Genomic DNA, 22,372 nt, shown 5'->3' on the forward strand with positions numbered 1-22,372 from the left:
TTGCTGGGCCCTGAGCCAGGTCTGGCCACCGAAAGGAACACCATTTCTTGTTACCCAGGATAACACCACTTCAGCCACTCCCCTACCTCTGGTGTCAGCTGTAGCCTGGGGACCCCAAGCCTTGTCTTTTGGGTATAGAATGATCCTGAGGGAAGTTCTTTCTGCCGTGTAGCTTTTGTCCTTGCGGGACCCCTTTATTTGGCATCGGGATGGAAACAAACCCTGTCTGGCTTTTGGAAAGTTAACAGTGGTCCTCACCCTGCTCTTCTGTGCCCCTTCCTAGAGCGCTGTCTACGGCTGTCATCCATTCTGAACGGACTCAGCTCTGGGCGGATGCCCCAAAAGTCCTTGGGGTTTTGCTTCCCTGCCCCAGCAGGAGCCTGCAGGGGTACACATGGCCCTTAACCTTCCCTAATTTTTCTACTCTCCTGGTTGGCTCAGATTAAGACAACAAGGGTGTCTTTTGAGGAAGCCCCCACACCAGGAAGCTGGGAATCTGAGGGAACCACGAGCCGCCCGCTTCAGGGGGATGGCTGAGCTAGCCTTCTGCCCCCGTTCCTAGGGCCTTGGGAGAGGCTGTAGAGCAGGGAAGCGAGGGTTGGGGCTGGGAAGAAAGCAGTTGGGCCCACTTTTCCAACCCTGCTCCTTGCTCTACAACTGCATAGCTAATCTCTTTTCACGAGAGTTCCTGTGGCTTGTTGTGTAATATCAGAAGTTACTGTGATCCTCTGGGGCTCAGTTTCCTCATCTGCAAAGTGGGAATAATAGTGGTACCTACTTCACAGGACTGTTTTAAGGATAAGATGAAATGATGTATGCAAGGCACTTAGCATGGGATAGAGTAGAGAGTAAGTGCTTAATAAATGTTAACGCTTATGACGAAGGCTTTCAAGACTTAAAGGTCAAGTTTTACAGCCCTCTCAGCCTGAACTCTGAGGGTGCTTCTCATGGCCTGGGGGAAGGAAGGATGTGTAGGAAACAATGAACTTTGACCAGGTAGACCCTTGCTGCTGCAACCTGCTTGGCCCTGATTATCCCATCCTCCGTTACCCTCCCCGCTGGGCTCTGATGGGCCCATCCCCCTCCCTCCAGCCTGGTCAGACTGGTGCCATCCCACTTCCAGGAAGAGGGAGGTAAACACAGCTCACAGAGCTCAGATGGGCCAAAGCCCCCAACATCCTCTCCGGAAGCACCAGGGTGGCCAGGCTGCTGTCTCGGTCAGGGAGAGAGGCTAGGAGTTAGTTCCTGGGTCTTAGGTCATAGACCCCAGGGAGGAGCGAAGCACCCTTCCAGGAGCTATGGAGAGAGGGGGCGGGGTGGTAACGCCAAAGTCCATGTCCAGACCTCTGCCATCCCTGCCTGCATACCTGGTGGGTATGAAGTGATCTCACTGTGGTTTTGGTTTGCATTTCCCTGATGACTAAAGCTGTTGATCGTCTTTTGCAGTGCTCATTGGCCATTTACATATCTTCTGTAGAGAAATGTCTATTCAAACGCTTTTTAACCACCTTGCTGGAATCGAGCCACTGGGCCTCCCCCTCCCGGTCACCCTCCCCACCACAGCCTGTCTTCCCTGGTCTTCCCTCCCAGTGCAGCTCGAGCCAGGACCTTCCCCTGCGCAAACCTTCGATGGCTCCCCGTGGCTCGCAGCCAAACTTGCCAAGTTATGCTTTGTGGACGATCCTTTGTGAGAGGTTAAGAGAGGTTCCCCTGAAGGTGGTTCCATGGTCAAACTATGGCTAAAGTTTTGGGAAATACTGCCTATTCTAATCCACTCCAGGAGTCTGTCAGTGCATATTGGCCCAGAGAAGTACAATCCCCTCCAAAACCCAGCACTTCCCAAGTGAATGAAGAATTTACACCCCTCCCCTTATAGTTTCTTTTTCACAACTTTATTGAGACAATCCCCTCCAAAACCCAGCACTTCCCAAGTGAATGAGGAATTTACACCCCTCCCCTTATAGTTTCTTTTTCACAGCTTTATTGAGATACCAATCACATATCAACAATGGACTCATTTACAGTGTACAGTTCAACAGTCTTTAGTATATTCGAAGTTATGCAACCATCGCTATTATCAGTTTTAGAACATTTTCGTCATCCCCTGCCCCCAAACTCCATACCCTTTAGCTATCACTTCCAACCCATGCCCGCCTATGTCTCCCAAACCCAGGCAACTACCAATCTGCTTTCTGTTTATATTTGTGTGTCCTGGACATTTCTTATACATGGAGTCATACTATATGCAGCCTTTTGTGAATGGCTTCTTTCACTCAGCAAAGTGTTTTGACAGTTCATCCATATCGTAATGTGTATCAGCGCTTCATTCCTTTTCTATAGCCAAATAATAGTCCGTTATGTGAATCAATTACATTTTGTTCATCCATTCCTCAGTTGGTGGACATATAGGTTGATTTTACTTTTGGGCTATTATGAACAATGCTGCTATAAACAGTTATGTACAAGTTTCTGTGTGGACATATGTTTTTGTTCTTTTGGGTATAGACCTGGGAGTGGAATTGCTGGGTCAAATGGTGTTTCCATGTTTAGCTAGTTGAGGAAATTCCAGACTATTTTTTTAAGCAATCGCATCATTTTACATTCCCACCAGCAGTGAGTGAGGGCTTCAATTTTGCCCTGTATGCACCAACACGTATCTGACTTTTTGGTTCTAGCCATCCTTCTGGGTGTGAAGGGGTGGTTTTGTTGTGCACTTCCCTAATGATTAGTGATGCTGAGCATATTTATGTGCTTATTGGTCATTTGTATGTCTTCTTTGGGGAAATGTCTATTCAGATCCTTTGCCCACTTTTAAACTGGGTTGTCTTTTTTATTATTGACTTGTAAGAGTTCTTTATGTGCTTTAGATACAAATCCCTTCTCAGAGGTATGATCTATAAATATTTCATTCCTTCCAATGGGTAATCTTTGAGCTTTTTTGAAGGTGTCCTTTGAAGCACAAAAGTTTATTTTTTTAAGCACAAAAGTTTTACATTGCAATGCAGTTCAGTGTCTTAATTCATTTGGGCTGTCATAAAAAATATAGCTTACAAACAACAGAAATTTATATCTCACAGTTCTGGAAGCTGGAAATGCAAGACCAGGGGCTGGCAGGGTGGAGTGAGAGTCCTTCTGGGCCTCAGACTTCTTGTTGAACCCTAGCGTGATGAAGGGGCTAAATTTCTTTTTACTATTTCTTTTTAATTAAATGTATTGGGGGTGACATTGGTTCACAAAACCATACAGGTTTCAAGTGTACTGCTCAGTAAAACATTGTCTGCAGGCTGCATTGCACACCCGTCGCTCTGAGCAAAGTCTCTTTCCATCCCCAGTGTCTCCCCTTTGCCCATCTCCACCTGCCCTGCACCCCCTTTCCCTTTGGCTCTCCCCAGCTGTATATATGTGCCATATATATACACATATACATATACATATATATGTATATGTATATGTATATATATATGTGTGTATATATATATATATCTCACACATATATATTTTTTGCTCGATCCCCTCCTTTCATCCAGTCTCCCAATCCTCCTCCCCTCTGACAGCTGTAACTCTGTTCCACGTATTCATGCCTTTGTTTCTATTTTGTTCATCGGTTTATTTTGTTCATTAGATTCCACAGCACTGACCCCAATCCTGAGGGCCTTGCTCTCATGATTGAATAACCTCCGAAAGGCCCCGTCTCTTACAACCATTGCCTTGGGGATCAGGACGTCAACATATGAATTTGGAGGGGACACGAACATTCAGACCATAGCATTCAGTTTATCTATTTTTTCTTTTGTTGCTTATGCTTTTGGTGTTATATCTAAGAATCCATTGCCAAATCTAAAACCACAAACATTTAGCCCTACCCCTGGCCGGGTAGCTCAGTTGGTTATAGCCGCGACCCGACACGCCAAAGTTGTTTTAAGTTCAATCCCTAGTCAGGGCACATACAAGAATCAGCCAATGAATGTATAAGTAAGTGGAACAACAAGTCATTATTTCTTATCCTCTCCCTTCCTCTCTCTCTCTCAAATCAATAAATAAAAATTAAAAAAAATTTTTCTCTGTGTTTTCTTCTAAGAGTTTTATAGGTATAGCTCTTGAATTTAGATCCATTTTGAGTTAATTTTTGTATATGATCTGAGGTTAAGAACCAAGTTTATTCTTTTGCATGTGGATAGTCAGCCCTCCCCCCCACCTCCCCTTGTATGTTTACAAAACATCCAGGAGCATGTCATGGAACACCAGTTTGGAAATGCCAACCAACAAGATCGGGCCCATGTTTTGAGCGTAGGCATGGCCTCGCCAGATCTGCTCCCAACTTGCCTTTTCCTAGTTTATCTGGACTGGCTTCTTGGTGTCCCTTACACTTGCCCTATTCCAACGTTCCATACCCTCCCCATTAGCACCACCCATCTTTGCCTGATGAAATCCAGTATCCTCTAAGGAATAATAATAGCTTTCTCTGTACCGAACATTTTCATAAGCACTTTATTTGTATTATCTCGTTTAATTCTTAAACTAACCCATGTGACATATACTCCTATTACCCCTATTTTACAGATGAGGAAGTCGAAGTTTAACATGGTTAAGTAAATTGCCCAAGGTTCCACAGTTAGCAAGTAATGGAGGGAGCATTTGAACTTGGCCACTTGAGGCCAGTGTCCCTGCTCTTAATGAATCATTACCTTCCTGTCAACCTTTGCTTTTCACTTCCACTCTGCTCACTGCTTCATCGGTACCAAAATATATTTACTGAGCGCTGCTGTGTATTTCGCTGAAATAACAAGTTCGCAAGTGAGTAAAAGAATTAATAGAACTGCATTGTTGGAGCTGGAAGGGACCCAAGCAGTGGTACATTCCAAGATAACAACTCGATCTGATGGATGGGGAGGCTCCGTGACTTCTCCAAAGCCGCAAGGTGGTCAGAGACCATGTCAGAACCAAGCCTCTCCTCTCGCCTGGCAGTTTCGACACCACGCCTGCTGCATCTCCATTCAACTCACGTTTATTGAGTACATTCTGTGTGCCAGGCTCCAATCTAAGCTCCGTCTGAGGCAAACAGAACAAGAGCCCTGGAACCCTGCCCTGCCTCTCTCTTCAGGGACAGCAGGCTCGGGCCTGGCAGGGTCTTCCTGGCCTTCAAGACCCTCCTGGTTCATCTCCCATGGAGGGCCATCCTCTGAGCTCCAGGGGTGTCTCTGTTCCCCTGGAGGGAGCGCTGGGGATGGGAGGCGGCCAGCAGCCAGCCAGGGGCACAGGGCGGGCCGGGAGGAAGGGCCCTGGGTAGGGTTCATTTCCTGGCATCCTTGTTTGCCGCGTGCCCCTGGCTTCTGGTGGCTGTTTCCGCCCCGCCCACGGCCTCTCTGGCTGAGTGGGCAGCTCGCCTACGACTGGAATTCCCCGCCACCCTCAGTTTTAGCTGTGTCTCGGCTGGGCCCTCTCCCTGGGGCCTGCAGACCTGGATGAGAGTCCTGCTCCCCTCAGCAGCTGTGTGACCTTGGGCATGTCTCTTTGCCAGTCTGGACCTTTCTTTCCTCTTTGGAAAAGGAGATAATAGACTGACCTCATAGGCTTGTCATGAAGAATAAAGGACATAATTTACATAAAAGGGTTGGCGTAATGAGACTCCCAATATAAACTGTTATCCTTTTTCTCAGCTTAGCTCTCCCCATTTTCCTCCCTCAGGAAGTCTTCCAGGATGCCCACTTTTCCCTGTCTCCCATTCCTGTGTTGGGTCCCAGTGTGAACCCTGGGAGACACCAGGGATGGGGGTAATATTAGAGGGTTCCCCAGGTGCTGACACTTCCCCTAGCTCTTGGCGTCCATTTCCCTGACATAGACATGCCCATGTCCCATGGTGAATGGGACCAAAGGGGACTCATCAGTTTTTCAGAAACTGATCAATTTTTCAATGGACTCAGAAAGACTCATCAATTTTTCAATGGACCAGACTCAATCTGATGCAAAACACCGGCTTCCACTCCAAGCAGAGCACTGTAATGGGAGCTATTGGCAGAGTGGAGAGAGGGGGTCTGAGTTTGCTTTTCCTGGAGAACAGGGCTGTGGCGGCTCTCTCTAGAGCTACGGCTCAGTCCAATAAAAAAAACAAACCAACAACTGTATTGAGCTATTGCTATGTGGCAGGCACTGTGCAGCTTCTCATTTTCTCTCCATAATGACGCTATGATTAGGGTATAATAAAAAAATTTTTTTAAATCCTTCTTCGAGGATACGTTCACTGATTCTAGAGAGAGAGGAAGAGGGAGAGAGAGGGAGAGAATGAAACGTCAATGTGAGAGAGAAATATGCGTCGGTTTCCTCTCATGTGTGCCCTGGCTTGGGATTGAACCCACAACCTAGGTGTGTGCCCGGACCAGAAATTACACCTGCAATCTTACTGGTGTACAGGACGATGCTCCAACCAAGTGAACCACCCAGCCAGGGCTAGGGTACAATATTTACCTCAATTTTACAGATAGCGAAACGGAGGCACCGAGAGCTTAAGCAACTTTTTTAGAGCTCATAAGTGACATCTCGCCAAATGTGACAAACGCTCTATTAGAGGGAGAAACAGGGTTATGCTGGAGCAAAAAGCATCTTTTGAGTCCTGAGGACCTGGGAAGATGGAAGGGGAGCTGTCCAGGGGCAGGAGGAAGCTGGCGCGTTGTTTGCAGGCAAAGTCCTCAAGAAAGGGACCAGCAGACGTTTGGGGGATGACGGCCCACCCAGTGGCTGTGTGGGGAGAGCGCAGGCGCGGAGGGCAGGGGCTGAAGGTAAGTAGGCAGTCACGGAGGGCCTCGAGCCCTGCACTAAGGAGCAGGCCTAGGCATCCATGGTTGGGTTTTGGGTGGAGTCAGATCAGAGGCAAGTAGGAGGGGCCCCTGGGGCCGGGCGACGATCGTCTAAGGAAAGAAAGGGGAGGGCACAGCGTGCAGCCTGGTGCCTGATGCATCCTTGTACAGTCTCAGTTAACCTTCCAACAGTTCTCAGAGTTGGGCCCCATCATCAATGCCTTACAAATAAAGAAACTGAGGCTCAGATCTGACCAGAGGTGAGTTAGAGTCATTGAGGTGGGGGGACCCTGCTGTCTGGAGTGGGGTCAGGGCCCAAGCCATGTTTGTGCACTGGCACCAAAGGTGGGTGTACAGTGCTGCTGTGAGGTCCTCTCAGTGTACCTGAGGCTGCAAAGAAGAGGATGAGCATGCGGTGAATTAAGTGGAACCACTGGGGTTATATCTGTGTCACCAAAAAAGCTAGGGCAACAATGGGGCTGGAAGGAAGGAAGGAAGGGAGGGAGGAAGGAAGGAAGGGAGGAAGGAAGGGAGGAAGGACGGGGCAGAGCTGAGGGGCTGAAGCCCAGGTTCAGGTGGTGAGCAGCCCACGGCGGTTGGGGCCCCAGGGGGCTTTCTTGGGTGAGCCTGCTGGGGGTCCAGCCTGATCTGGAGCCAGGCTGGTATGTCCTGATCAACATCAAAGCCAAGGCTGGTGCTCCCGCTAATGGGTTTGGAGGGACACCACCTTGGGATCCCTCCTGGGCTCTGGCCTCCTTATCTGTGACCACCCCTGTCCTGGGGACTCAGGCAGTTACCAGCCAGACCTGCACCCCGACCCTGGTGGCCCTAGAGGTCGCAAGACTCATTGGCTGTCCTCGATGCTGACCTGTCCCCTGCCTCCCACAGCCCCCGGCGCCTGCCCCCACCCCTCTCCCACATACCTCCCACGTCCATCTATGTCTCCACAACGGGGCAGGCCTCCCTCCTTCTCATTTCCATCCCCAGATCTGTGCCCAGGTGGGTCTCCTTGGCTCCAACCAGAGAAAGCTTCTGAACCCACGAAGGCTATCAGCTCACTCCTGGGCGTGAACCCGTCAGTTCCCTCTGTTCCAAGGCCAGCAGCTGAAGCATCAGCTCCTGGCCCTGGGGCTTCCCTGGGCGCCTGTGCAGCCAACCATGCTGTGATTGCTGCCCCCGCGACCCTTGCATCTCACTGCCCCCTTGTGCTCTCAGTGGATCTGGCCGTCCCCTCCGCCCCCCCCCACCCCGAGTTCCCTTCTCAGCAGTGGTGGTGGGCTGCCCCCGCACACTGCCTCACTGCCAGGCCTGGCCTGGGCTGCCCGGAGCAGTTCTGCCCCTGAAGGAGTGGCCTGACATTCGCCATCCCCCTGACTCCTTCTCTTGGAGGAACCCCTGCCTGCGTGTAGGACAAGGTGGGGGATGGGGACCCCCAGGGGAAAAGGCCAAGACCCTGGGGGCTTGTGTTGCAGGCAAGTGAAATGTCCTTCATCATCACACCCTCCTGCTAACAGTTAACTGGAGAGGGCAGTGCCAGGGGCTCATCTGGAACCCCTGCCCGCCCCACCCACCTCCATTAAGTCATCCTTTGTCCAGCTCTTCCCGCAGCACCCTTTCCTCCCCTGCCCCCACCTTCACATCTGCCTGAGTCATTTACCCCCCCAGGGCCCTGGTTTCTGTGGGTGATGCTGTTACAGTGTCCCCGCTCCTGTTAGGTAGGGCTGCCTGCATTTTTACAGGAGCATTCTGGAGAGGAAGCCTTAAACGCTGCAGGGCTGGCCAACCATGAGAACTTCTGTGATCCCGGCAGGAAAGGAAGGGGTAACTTCTGCTGCCCCCCAAAGATCAAATTCCAGAGGGGCGCCCAGCTTGCCCATGAGAGAGTGGAGCTGGTGCGTCCCCATTTGCCCTGTAATCTACTCAGCTCACAGCAGGTTTCAAACCAGTGGTAACTGGCTTTACTCCCCTTCTGCTGCTGGCCCCTCAGAGGTGAGGTCCACAGGGAAGGGCTGCCAGGATGAGGGGCGAGGGCAGAGAGGAAGCTACAACCTGTGTTACTCAGGGCCCTGGCCCATCCGTCCGTCCGGAACAGGTGGGGAGGAGGAAGTGAGTCAGTGGGCACAGCGATTCATGCCTTGGAATCCTGATTTTCCTTTTCAACCCACTGAGCCAAGACATTGGTCCCAACAGGATCCCGTGGTGGGGGAGGGGAAGGGAGCAAGAAGTTATTTACAAGGCAGAGGTGGCCTCCAGCTCACCTCCACTGGGTTCCTTTTTTAGGACCATAAAGAGTACGTGGCCAACTGAATTCGGCTGGGCACACAATGGCTGAAGACCTACTGTGCATGAGGGCATGTCATGGGTGCTGGAAATCCAGATGTAATCAACAATGAGCGTAACTACTGGGTCCCAGTTCTCTTTTTCAATACACCTGTGAGTCTGGTATCTTTAGGTCCAATTTACAGGGAAGAAACTGAGGCAAAGAAAGGCAAAAGGATTTGTCCACAGTCATAGCCCTGCCAGCCTCCAATCACACTAGAAGTCCAGGTTACAAGTCAGCGCAAGGCCTGGAATATTCAGGAGGCACTACATGCAAGGGGCGGGGGTGATACAGGGATCAGGGGAGAGGGAGGAGTAGGAAAACTCCTGAAAATTTTCAAAGAACAAGTGGTATTTTCCAAGTAGACAAGGGGGTAAAGGGCACTCCGGACAGAGGGACCAACATGTGCAAAGATCAAGTGACATGACTGGCCGCGATGTGTTCGTGGAATCGTGCTAGAAATGAAGTGCTGGTGACAGAGGCCGTTACAGGAGACGGGGCTGTGGGGACCAGGAGGAGATGCTGAGCCCGTTCTAGACACAGAATCTGAGGGGCCTGTGGGTGGCCAGCCAAGTGGCTGACAAGAACTGAACATCAAGGCTGGAACCTGGCGCTGGCTGGGCAGCTCAGTTGATTAGAGCATCATCCCCATGTGCGAAGATTACAGGTGTGATCCCCAGTCAGGGCACAGGCAAAAATCAACCAGTCAATGCCTGAATAATGGGAACAACTCAGCTATTGGCTGGCAGGGAGGTTTACTGATGTTTGGAGCTTGCACCCCAGGTCCCTGCGGGGGTCACTGCCTATTCATTCCCAGAACCCCTCTTCCCTTTCCCTCTCCCGCCTCAGCATGCCCTACCTCACCTGCACCTGAAGTACAAGTCAAATCTGTGACCTGGGGAGCTCACACATACTCTCTCCCTCTTCCCCTTGCCCAAATTACTACAGCAGCGCCTTCCTGCCGGCTCCGTCTTAGCAATGCCGACTCCATGCTATAGCCAAAATGCTCTTTCTAACGCTGTCCATTGCCCCATGAGCACCAGCCCTAAAATACAATGCAATGCAGGGTTGGCCGGTTTACATTTGAGAGCTTTCAGCATGCGAGGCCAGGGTGACACCCCAGCCTCTGGAACGTGCCCAGGTTCATCCCTGACCTCCCTCGGGGCTCCCAGCCTCTTTGCTGACAGATAGTAGCTTGTCAATGAGGGTTTGAAGCTGACAGATTCTGAGCCAGGGAAGTTGCCAGGACTAGGCACCTGCCCCACCCACCCCAGGCCTGTATCTGGGTCACTGGAAAAAGGAAATCTGATAAACCCATTCAAGCTTCACAGCTCCTCCTTATCTCCTCAGTTATTTGCATTTTCAATTGAAGGCAGAGATAGAGACCTGAGTCTTAGTTCAATAGGCCCTATTTGGTCCACTTAATTCAACAAATACTAGGGGCCTTGGGACACACAGGATACCGTTAAAGAAATGATAAAAAAAAATGTCTCCAGCCCTTTCCACTCACTGATGGGGAAATTGAGGCCTAGAGGAGGAAAGTAGCTCGCCCAAGGCGAGAGGGCAGAAGGCAGGCCCCGTTTAACGCCCCTGGCACCACAATTCCACTCCATCACTATCTGTTCGATTCGCTAACTGACGTGTACCTCACATCCATGCCCTGACCTTCCTGTGAGGAGTGTGTGCACAAGTGGTGTGGTCTGGGCTCTGGGAGAGCAAGATGCGGGGAAGCGGGGAGGCAGGCACAGGAAGGCTGCCGTGAACACGGCAAGCTCTGAATAAACAAAGGTGCCTTTATAGGATTTTGACGTTGTTGTTGTAACTGGGAAAACTTCATCCCAAACGAGGCCCCCCACTCTTCTGTTTTCTTTTCCTGCAGCTCCCTCTTGTTAGTCCTTTTCTTCTTCCTTGTCTGGATACTCCTCCGCCAGGAAGCCTCCCTGGCCTACAGCAGAATCCGCAGTGGCATGTTGTCGTGGTCACCTGCAGAGGTAGAGAGACCCCATCCAAAGATTTGGTTCAGTGTCAAGGCTGATGACACCACATACATACCGAGAGTGCATGACAAGTTTTATTTATGTAATTGAGGTCTCTGGGGGAGCGGGGCTGGCCTCCCGAGCAGGTTTTAAATGGTCCGAGAGGGCCAAGAAAGGAGATGGGCCCAGGATTTTGACTGTGGTTAGGAAATGAGGTCAGGGTGACCAATCGTGTGGGAAGGGCTTGCGGGGTTCAAACCTCCCATGGATGCCAAAGGGGGGAGCGCAGCACCCAGGGCACATCAGCTTTTCCAGGTGTGGGCACAAGGGGAAGAGGGAGAGGTGATGGCTTAAAAGCAGTCAGCAGTCAAACATCAAAAACTGGACTCAGATTCCTCATTACACATGTTATTCATGGGCCTTTCTTTATTTCTCGCTCTCTCTGTTTCTAGATGAGTCCCTTCTCCATGGGGAGGAGTTGACAGGATGAAGTCAACTGAGGAACCAGATGAGGTTGTGGCTGATGTCACCGAAACCAGAGCATTTTAGGTATTAGGCATGAACGCTCCAGCCCAGAGGCCTTTCCAGTCTCCAAGCCTCCCTCCACCATCCCATCTTCCTCAGATCTGTTGGATGCTCCCCCACATTCCTGAGCTTCGGCCCTCCCCCTAGCAGGCGCCCGAGCTCCCGCTCCCACATTCCCTCTGGACACTCCCCTGGAGTGGAAAAACCATCCCTCATCCCTTTCCTGCTCCCAGCCCTGGGATCGGACATGCTGGTCATTCCTGTTGGGGATGGCCAAAGAGATAACGCTTGGCATGGAGCCCTTCTATGTCATCACAGGAGTCTCAAAGCTGTTTCAGGCAGGACCCCTACCCACGCGGAGTGGGCACCCTGGCCCCGGAGCTCCTGGCCCTGGCTGAACCCTTTCTCTTGGGACAAGGTGGAAGACCCAGCAGCTAGGCAAGAGGAGAGAAAATGAATGGTTCAACTTCTAGCCAAGTCAGCTTCCTGTTCCTTGACCCTCAATATCTCCTAATGCCTGGAGGCTCGGCCACAGGTGGACCGTGGAGACAGGCTGGATGGCTCTGGGAGTCACAGCTTGGGAACAAAAGCTCTCCTAAGGGCAGGCAGGGACCTCAAAAACTCAGAGAACACTGTTATCTCAGCTGCTTTTGTTTAGGCATATCTGGCTCTCTGATCAACATCTGCCTGGAGTTTGCCTCTCAAAGACACAGCTGCTGTAAGCGGCTTCCCGTCCTAACTGCCTCCCATGAGCCTTATGATCTTGGACATCCAGGTTCTCTCATAAATCACACGAAGATGATAATCCTGACTTCGCAGGGAGGCTGGGAGGGTGAAATGAGAGGCTGTGTGTGACATGAGTCATCGAGTGTGGATCTGGCCCTTCCCAAGCTCTGAATCTAATTTCGTACTCCTAATTCTTTATTCTTTTCTTTAAAGAGAGCTCCAAATTGTACAAGCCCAGAGCATTATACAAAAATGTTAATTATTAGCTGAAGCGGCCGAGGAAAGCTCTGTGGTCAGATAACACAGGATTAAAATCTGAGCTGTGTGGCCTTCATCAAGTTGCTTAACCTCCCCGAGCTTCAGTTTTCTCACCCTAAAACAGAGATAACATCTAATCAATTGTTGTAAGGATTTAATTTGATAATATTTGTAAAGGAGTTAGCACAGTTCCGGCTGTATAAGGACACCACATGGTAGTTTCCTCTTTTTTTATTTTTGACGTTTAAACAAAATTTATTTACTTATTTATTTTCAGAGAGAGGGGAAGGGAGGGAGAAAGAAAGTGAGAAAAACGCCCATCATTTGCCTCTCGCACACTCCCAACTGGGGACGTGGCCCCGCAACCCAAGCATGTGTCCTGAAAGGGAACTGAACCAGTGACCCTTCGGTTTCCAGGTCGGCTCAATCCACTGAGCCACACCGGCCAGGGCGGCAGTTTTCTGATGATTATAAACTCTCAGAGACAGGGGCGCTAAATTGAATTTGAAGGGAGTGAGCGCTGAGGGCTGAACTCCCTGGACCAAATAAGAAAGCTCCTTTAGCTTAGTGAAAAGAATGTTCTCAGGAAATGGGTCTTTGTGCTGCTGTAACGGAAACCTGACTTAAACCGCACGGTGACCATTAGACGTTCCCTTTCAGTCGGTTCTTCTGCGAATAACCTTTAAGCACCGCCCATCTGCGAATAACCTTTACGCGCCGCCCACCGAACTCCAACTGGCACCACCTACCACACACCTGTCGGGGCTGGCATCCCCGCCTAGCCTCCACTCAGTCTGAGCCTGGGTGGGAGAAGAGCAACTTCGGGATTCTGCTGGGCTAGTCCCTGGAGGCAGGGGTGGTTGAGAAGTGGCTGTTGTCTGGGTCCAGCTCCCTGGTCACGCAGGGCACTCTTAGGAGAAGGGATTCATTTCCACATCGATAGGCTTATAAGAGATACCAGAAGACGCAGTCTTTTGGGGGAAAACGCTGTCTTGTTGCTAATACTAAGAATGCTTGGTTATTTACTACTGCTAAATATCAGTCTGGCTTTGCTGAGGGACCATTCCCACCTGGGATCAGGGTGGATGGGGGCGGGTGGGCAGAAGAAAAAAAAACGACGAGGACAGGAAGGGGCTGCGAGCCAGAAAGAATGCCCAGAGACCGTGAGCCTCCCCCCAGGGACTCACAGCACGGCAGAGGCGAGTAGGGCTTTCCAGGCAGCGGTGCGCGAAGCTCAGTTCGCCCGCGCTCTCCAGCCAGGCGGGCAGAGGTGGCCGCGACTGGAACGGCCTTTGCAGCAGCAGTAGCTGCCGCAGCAAAGCGTCTGGACAAATCCCAACCCCGGCTCCGCCCGTCCAATCCATCTTGCTAAAAAATGCGACGCTTCTCGGGAGACGCAAGGGGCGGGGATGGGAAATCCTAGCCTTTGGGGGCTCTGGACAGGTGTTTGGGGGAGAGGGCGGAGCCGTTTGGGGGAGGATGAGGAGGGAGGGGCGGTGCTGCCCCTTTAAGAGGCGGTGGCGGAGCCCGGACCTTTTCTTTTTCCCCGGAAGGAGAGCGGAGCGGCGGCTGGGAGCGCAAGGTGGGGAGGTGCGGAGCTGGGCGTGGAAAGGCGGGGCGCGAGAGGGGCACCCCTCCCTCCCGCGCTCCTTGCGGTCTACCGGTTTGCCTGCCCAGCCAGATCCGCCACCGAGCCAGGATCGAAGGCGACAGTGCGGCCAAGGGGGCGCGGCCGGGACGAGCTGTTGGGCAGGGTGTCCGGGGCAGGGGCGCGGTGACCCGACGCGGGGCTGGCGGGAGAATAGATCCACGGATCTCGGAGGGGAATCTGAGAGCGCAGACCTTGAGCAGACGTGAAACCGACCAGGGCTGGGAGCCAGAAACTGATCAGCGTTACGGGGCTTAACGACGCGGCGGGCCAGAGTGTTTTCCAGTGTGGCCGAGAGCAGGTGAACAGGTCCTCACTCCCAGCTCCCCGTCCTCACGCGCTCTCGCCCCGGTTCCGCTCCCGCTCGCAGCCATGGGCCCCAGTCTCCGCCGCACCATCCGCGTCCTGCGCCCGATGCTCTGCGCGATCGCCTTGATGGTGGCCCCTGGCGGTCGCTTCGCCTTCGCCTTCAATCTGGACACCCGATTCCTGGTGGTGAAGGAGGCCCGTAACCCGGGCAGCCTCTTCGGCTACTCGGTCGCCCTCCATCGGCAGACGGAGCAGGAGCTGCGCTACCTGTGAGTGAGGCTGGCGGGGGTGGGGTGAGAACGAGTGTGTGTGTGCTGGGTGACGATTCGCAGGTGAGTCTAGGGCCGCCGGCTACAGTGAGCGAGGATTAAGGGGGCGGGGACCTGGGCAGCCCTCCTGTTGCCCAGGTTTGGCGGGAAGTGGAGCGATTAGGCATGGGAGGAGGGGGGCAGTAACCATTGGCAAGTGCTGACCCAGCCAGAACCTGTCTAGACGCAGCCCCTCAGGAGAGCAGAATGGGGTCCCGCTTTCCAAGCCCCCTTCCATTCTCTGAGTTGAGTACCTCTTCTCTCCAGGGATGGGAGCTGGGAAAACTGCAAGATAACACTTAGTGGTTCCCTCTTCCTCGTTTTCCGGGAAGAACCTATGGGCCCATGCATTTAAGCCCTCTCCCTTTACACCTCGCATTTAGTCTGCGGCGGCGTCAGCCACACCCTCTGCAGAGCCAGACTGGAGGCTCTTCTCAGCCTCTTGGTGGTTGGAAGGTGAGGTGATGCGTCCGTGGTCTGTGTGTCGTCCGTGGTCTGTGTGTCGGAGCTGTCCAGGGGCTCCCTCTGATCTCTTGAGGCCGAGGAATTAAAGATGGGGGGGGGGGGCTGTCCCAAATCCTGCTTGGTCTCCTGCCCCTCCAGCCCAGCAGAGACACCCTCCCACCAGATGGCTTTCCTGCATTCCACAGATTCATGTTGAATCTTCAACCCTGAGTATGTTTGTTTGGTTTGAAGAGGGAAATGGTGTTTTTCTTTTTCTTCTGTTCTCCTCCAACAGCTGCAAGGAGGGGAAGAGCTAGGCATAGGGAGAAAGGGGAAGGTGACTGCATCCAGCTGCTTGTGTGTCCTGTCCCCCCCCCAACCCCCACCCCTGCGCCTACTGCCATCATACACACTTGTACCCGCAGGGGCATGTCTAGGTTTCAGATATTTCTCTGCATAGACTCATGAGGTCAGCAGTTCGGGAAGAGGACACTGGGGGAGGTGAGACTGCCCCTGGAGGGAAGGTGGTTAGGACAGGTCAGGCCGGCCCCGTCACTTTGAGCTGGGTGACCTGCCAGATGTCTGCCCCCAACTGGTGTCTGACCCCCGCTGAGCAAGAGGACATGGTCAGAAAAACTGTGTTGAAACCTCGCCCAGCTCTGGCTGGGGCCTACAGAAACTTGAGGAAGGTTGGAATGCCCAAAGTCCAAACTCAGCTCCTGCCCTGCCAGCCCAGCCCTACTCAGTCTACCTACCTGAACTTGGCCTCAATTCCATCTAGTTTCTGCAGAGGCCAGGGCCACCACACCCTTCCCAGCCTGGCCCCAGGAGATTCGGTCTGGCCTTGACCAATCCTCCACCTTTTGGAGGCTCTAAGGAACCATCAACACAAGTTTCTCTATTGGTGCTCTTTCTGCCCCCTTCCAGAAAAAAGATTTTCTATGCTAAGGCAACATAGTGTAAAGAAAAGATCAGGAAGGCAAGAGGAAAGCGGGGGCCGGGGGGGGGGTCCTGGTTTTGCTGTGACCTTGAGCAAGATATTTCTCTTCTCTGGGCCAGTTTTCCCCAAAGAGAGATTGGACCTGGATCTGTCGGCTCCTTCCTGCCTCTGTGGCCCTATAAGAGGCACCCTGGCATCGTGGAGAGAGAAGGACCTACAGAGTTCCATTGCCAATTGTCACTAATACCTAAGCCTTAATTTCCCCACATGCCAGGGAAAGGGGAAGAACACACCTCCTTCATGGGGTGATAGTGGCACTTCAGTGAGATAATGCATGTAAAATACTCTGCATATGCCAAGGCACAGCTGAGGGCTCTTGTACCAAAGCCAGGACTTGGCTCTACCCTCACTACTCACGGGCCTCGCCCAAGGTGGCTGAGCAGAGAAGTTCTACTTTTCTTCCCAGGCAGCTAGAGATGGCATTAGGCCTGAAAAGAGCCCAGAAGTTCTAAAACTGAGGAACCTCAGAGAGGCGGGCAGTTCTATCTAGACAGACTTCTGGGTTACTCTTTTGGGTATCCTCAGCCTTTCCCAGGGGGTGGTTCTAGATCTTAGCTTATCTCACTGAATTCTGCTCCTTGGCCCTTTAGGAGAGCCAAGTGACCCAGCTGGGCTTAGCTGCAGCCAGCTGTGCAGCCAGATGTGAACAGCTGCCTGAGTGCACAGCTCAGGGGAACCAGCAACTCAAGTCTCAGTCTTATATTCTGCTAGCCTCAAAGTCCCTTTGGAAAAGAGCGAGGGTTCATGGTCCTGAACAAACTCTTAGGCTGGGGTTCATAGGAGGTTTTCTGGAGGTGGAGCGACCCCTGAAAGTAGGTGTAATATCACGCGTATTTGTGCGTTGTTCTGGGGGGTGAGAGCAGGAGAGAGTGTAGCTTTCGCCATATCCTCAAAGAAGGGCTTATTCCAAAAATGGTTAAAAGACCAGGTGCGGACCTTCTTTGTTCCCCATACCTCCATCTCTGGACCAGGATTTCCTGCCCGCAACATTAGATGCTTACCTCAACTCAGGCCACAATTTCTGTCTCTTGATGTGAGGGATGAGGAGCAGGGCAGAGGACGAAGTGCTTTGGGCTCCTTGGTGAGATGCATGAGGACCCCTGGGGAAGCAGAGGGACTGTTCCTCAGGGAGATGGCTACTGGCTCCCTTGCCCCCGGCACTTGCTCTTTATTCCCTCCCGGGAATCCAGGTGCCCTGGTCTGGCCTGACCTCGTGGGCTATGGGAGATGCCTCGGGGGCCCTCTCTCCCTTTCACCCAGGCCTGACAATGAGTGTTTCTGGGAAGTCTGCAGTGGGGGCGGCTGGGGCTCCTGGAAGATGAGGTCATACCCGAGGGAGGCAGGAATCAGGATTACCTGATGTGCTCTCCTAAAACATGTTTCCCTGGGCGGAGCAGCCACCTGACCGCCTCCAAGGCTCGTGCCAGAGGGAACGGACACAGCAGCTGTGGCTGCAGGCAGAAGGCCTGCATTTGTAGTGTCCTTTTCCTCTGACACTCTCCAATGACCAGTCCGGGCCAAGGAGCTTTGAATCAGGCAGGAGGCAGGGGAAGCCTGATCCCATAGAAAAAGAAAGGGGCTTGGTCAGAGCTACACAAAGGAGGAAGAGCGTGTCCATTGCAGCAAGAGGAATTGAGGTTAGATGACAAGAAGAATGCCCTAAGGGATCAAATATGGAAAAAATACTACAGAGCAAGGGAGAGGGAGAAGAAATGAGAAAAATGGCCTTGTTCTTTTTAATCTGAGGCTTGGGCCAAGGCCTCTTTCTCCTGTTCTCTCTCGTTCTATCGCTTTCCCTAGCTTGTTGCTCTAGTTCTAGGGCTGAGTCACCGGAGGGGGAGGGGGCTGGGTGGGCAGCATAAGAAGTAGGGGGAGGACAGAAAGGGCTGCAGTTTCAGCTACCACAGGAGCAGCCTCTAGGGAGATGGCTAATTTGGGCAGCAGGATTGGCACAGAGCTGGGATCCAGGCTTCTGAGAACTGCCCCCTCGCCCCTACCCCTGGGCTCTGAGCTGGGGCAGCCCCTTCCCCAACCTGCTGCCCATCCTGAGGTGGAAGGGAACCCTGAAGAGTAAGGCATGGGGGCCCGTTGGCCTGAGTAGGGGACCCTGTGGCCCTCTCCAGGTTAACTGAAATCTTCCTACTGGAGCCACACCAGCGCCCCCCTGAGGTTAGGAGTCTGGGAAGCTAACTCGACTGGCTGCGTCTCTGAGCATCACCCCGCCCCAGGAGGCCTCCTTCTCTTTGGGATGAGCCAGCTGGGTGCCCTGACCCACATGGGCCTCGCACCCTGGCCCCTTCCCATTCTCCTGCTTTCTACTTGGCTGTTCCATTAGCTTTGAACCGAGTCATGGGTCAGGGTGAGGAAGTGCTTTTCCAGAACTTGGAGCTCGGTGGGCTCCCCAGAGTCTAGGAGGGGCTGCCTGGCTGGAGCCAAAGGAGAGGGTGAGGAGGCAGCTAGCTGTTTGAAAGCCCTTAAGTGGTCATTTTACCCATCTACCAACCTCCCAGAGGGGCTCCCTGCCCACCCCCCAGCTCAGCCTCCCTCCAGCACAGGTTTGGTCTGATCTTTCTTCCTTGCTCCAAGAGCTGGGCAAAGCCTCCCGCTTGGCCTCCTTCCTTCTGACTCCTTCCGGGAGGATGGGCTCCGTGGTGGTCTAGAAGGGGGTCAGCTTTTGGATTCTCTGATCTGGACCAGGTCGGACAGCAGACAGTTACGTGCTCATTTGCATATTAATTTTCATATCAGTAAGGTCTCTCCTACCCTCTGGGTTCTCCCACACCTGGCTATGGCTGGAGGCAGCTGGACCTGAACCTCTGCACACCCATCTTCCCCCCCAATCTACTCCCAGTCCTCTGGCTGTAGACCCATTGGATCCCGGGCTGGGAGCCAGAGGGCTTTAAAGGGCCTCCGAGCAGGCCAAGTTGGAGCTAAAAATACTCCAGGGGGTGGAGGTGGGGGCTCCCAGTGGAATTTCTGGGAAGGGAGAGGCTTAGGATGTGGGCCTGGGATTAGGGCATTGGCCCTGCCCCACTGCCCATCAGGAGGCACAAGGCGGGGCGGGGAAGGTTATAGGTGGTAAGGGGATTCATTTCAGTCCAATTGCCCGTTGTGTGCAGCTCTGCCTGCTCGGTTCCCCAGGAGGCTAAGAGGAGGGGTCCCTCAGCCCATGCCTCGGACATCTTGGGCAGGCAGCAGTGGGAGCGACGACACCTCCATTCCACTGCACACCCTGGGAAGCAACCTGGGCGCCTCTGGCCCACAAGCCTCTGGCTTCTCCTTCCCGCCATCTCTGAGCTCCCACCGTAGAATGGCTCTAGTTCTCAGGGCCCCACGGCCCCCTTCGTGACTGCCTGGTCTCCTCTCCTTAGGTGTTGGAAGTGCTTCTGTGTCCCACCCTCTGCTCCATCTACATAACCGGACTATTGGGCCACTTGCCCTCTGCTTCAGGCTTCCTAACCTGGTTGGAGTAGAAAGTTGCGGGTTCCTGAGGCGAGACTAGGGATGTGCCTAGGGCCAGTCCTGGTGTCTCAGGGATCGGAATGACAGCGCTCCTGTTGGCCATAGCTTCGTTGTCAGAAAGCCCCTTTGAAAGAAAGAACCTCCCCTCCCCGCCATAACCCTGGAGATCGCAGGGACAGCTGCTGTCCCCCTGTTACCGATGAGGCACTCAGGGCTCAGAGAGGGAAAGGGAGGTGCCCCTTGAGGCAGAACAAACCTTAAAACCAAGCCCTTAGGCTCCCAGGCTGAAATGTTTCTTTCCTAGGCCTCCTCTCTCTCACCTGCCAGGCGCCTCAGGGGTGGCCATCCATGGGTGGTCAGGAAGCCACTCACCAGGCACCCTCCTGAACCTCGAAGAGGGTGACTAAGTGGGCCTGGCTGCCACACTGGCCCCCCGCCAGCCTTTCTGCCTAGCCATGCCTAGCACTTCCCCAGGCCTGAGTGAGGTCTGAGATGAGGTGTAAGGAACAGGCAGAGGTTCCGCCCCCTTTCCAGCACCCGCAGGCAGTGCATTCCTGACACCCATTGGGCGGAGGTACCCAGGCCCTGGCTTGCCCAGGCCCCCGCCCTGCCCACTCCCTGCAGCCTTCCCTCCCAGGTCCCAGGCAGGAGCCACAGGCGGGATATGGCTCTGCACTTCCAGACTCTGGCAAGTGGCCCGGAGCCCCATTTCTGAGCTGGGAGCCTCGTGGTGATAGCTTTGTTGGGCTCAGATGGAGGGGTTCTTCAGAGGTGCCTGCCACCCAGGAGGCTGGGTCCACCAGGATCAGGGAGGCAGTCCTGGCAGAAGGTCCAGAGGCTGTTGAGAGGTGACATGATGCTGGGAGAGCAAAGAGTGGTAGAGCTGGGTTCTCAAACTGGGTGTACATGCCAAGAATGCAGATTCCAGAGCTCCACCCATATTCTATTCAGATGGTCTGTCATGGGCTGAAGAATTTGCCTTTTTAACACATATCCCAGGGATTTCTGATGCTGGTGGCCTAAGGACTCTTTAGACCTATTATTCCAAGGCTGATCCCCTTTCTGACCTCTGGTCACTTCTCTGGGATGAGATGGGTTGCCAGGACCCTAGGCATCCTTGTAGGAACTTGTAGCCAGTGTCCCTGAAGATGGGCAGCCTGGGGACCAGGTGATAGTCCTCGCCCATCCCCACTCTCGTGCCCACCTTCCAAGATCACTGCCCTGGGGCCACATTGTTCAAAATGCCAGGTACCCAGTCCCCCAATACCTGCGTGCCTGTCTTAAGGTGCGGGGGGCGGGGCAGGGAAACATCGCCCAGAGCACTTAGGGGTCCATGTCTCGATCTAAGTCCTCAGATGACTTAGAGTGGCAGGACCCAGGTTCCCAAGGACAGACCCCAGCCCTCTCCTCACACGCTCTCCCCTTGGGCCCCCCGGAAGTTGCACCCTGCACCAGGGTTCTCCCAGTCATGCTCTCTTTTGGTCTATCTTCATCTCAGAGGCCAAAGCATTCCTTCCAAAACCCAGCTCTGACGCTGTCACGCCCTTGCTTAATATCCCTCCAAGGCTCCCCTATGGCTCTTCCCACCCCGGCCTCTCATCCCTCCCCAAGTTCCTGGATTCCAGCTGTATCAGGGCCCTGCAGATCCCTAAGTCGCCCTGCTGGCTCATGCTTTCTGGCCCTTTCTCGTGCCGTTCATGTGCCTGAAGTGCCATTCCTTCCCTTCCTCACCTGGTGAACCCTGGTTGTCAGACGCAGGCCAGGTCCCCTCTTCCCTGACTGCTCCTCACACAGAACCTGGGCTGGTTTGCTCTCTGCATTCCTCTCACAAGGCACCGACTGCGGAGGTCTGCTTCCTGGCCTGCCTTCCCCCGCATGGGTGCTCCTGGAGAGCCGCAGCTGGGCTCCGTTTATCTCCCAACCCCAGAGCCTGGCACAAAGCCTGGCAGAGCAGATGCTCAGTAAATACAAGTGAAACAGCAAGTTGTTTGAAGTGGGCTGTGGAAAGTCTGAGCCCAGGCCCCCTGCCTCCTTGCCCCCCAGGCTCCTGGTTGGTGCCCCCCGGGACCTCGCCATGCCTGATGGCTCTACCAACCGGACTGGTGCTGTGTACCTGTGCCCACTCACTGCCCACAAGGACGACTGTGAGAGGATTGACATCACAGAGAAAAGTGAGGGGAAGGGGCCGGGGACCACTGCCAGGTCGGGAGCCTGGCGGGGGCGGGGGTGGCCGAGAGAGGAAAAACGTGGAGGGGATAAAAGGCTCCCCTGGGCAGTTTCTAGTCACTTCTTGAACAAATGAGAAGAGGGGGTCCTAGAGCGGGACCACACGGGATTTGTGGAGCTCCGACAGGGGGGCGGGGGCTGGAGACGGGGAGTAGGGACGGCTGCACTGCTGCAGTGGAGGACCGGGGAGGGACCAACCCCGGCCCTCTGGAGGCTCTAGGCACTGGGAGGGTGGGGTGCCGTGGCTCATGATCCCTCCCACAGGTGACCCTGACCGTCACATAATTGAGGACATGTGGCTTGGTGTGACTGTGGCCAGCCAGGGCCCTGCAGGCAGAGTCCTGGTAAGTGGGCACTCAAGTCGGCTGCGCGCCCGCCC

General features: G+C 53.7%; 1 protein-coding gene across 2 annotated transcripts in view; it reads left to right on the forward strand.

Annotated features, from left to right (window-relative positions):
• The first annotated feature begins 14,147 nt into the window (after positions 1 to 14,147).
• Positions 14,148 to 22,372, forward strand: part of ITGA3 (integrin subunit alpha 3) — a 28,761-nt gene continuing 20,536 nt past the window's right edge. Inside the window, exons 1-4 of one of the 2 annotated variants that reach the window (XM_054585383.1) lie at positions 14,148 to 14,178; positions 14,615 to 14,822; positions 21,811 to 21,938; positions 22,258 to 22,337. In XM_054585383.1, the coding sequence (XP_054441358.1) occupies positions 14,617 to 14,822; positions 21,811 to 21,938; positions 22,258 to 22,337 (414 nt within the window). In that variant the 5' untranslated portion in view covers positions 14,148 to 14,178; positions 14,615 to 14,616. Of the gene's footprint in view, positions 14,179 to 14,296; positions 14,823 to 21,810; positions 21,939 to 22,257; positions 22,338 to 22,372 lie in introns of those variants that run through there. The other variant, XM_054585384.1, reaches the window with a different exon arrangement.

The sequence above is a fragment of the Pteronotus mesoamericanus genome, unplaced genomic scaffold, assembly GCF_021234165.1.
Source record: "Pteronotus mesoamericanus isolate MK-2021 breed Mesoamerican mustached bat unplaced genomic scaffold, CSHL_Meso_final contig_84, whole genome shotgun sequence".
NCBI lineage: Eukaryota > Metazoa > Chordata > Mammalia > Chiroptera > Mormoopidae > Pteronotus > Pteronotus mesoamericanus.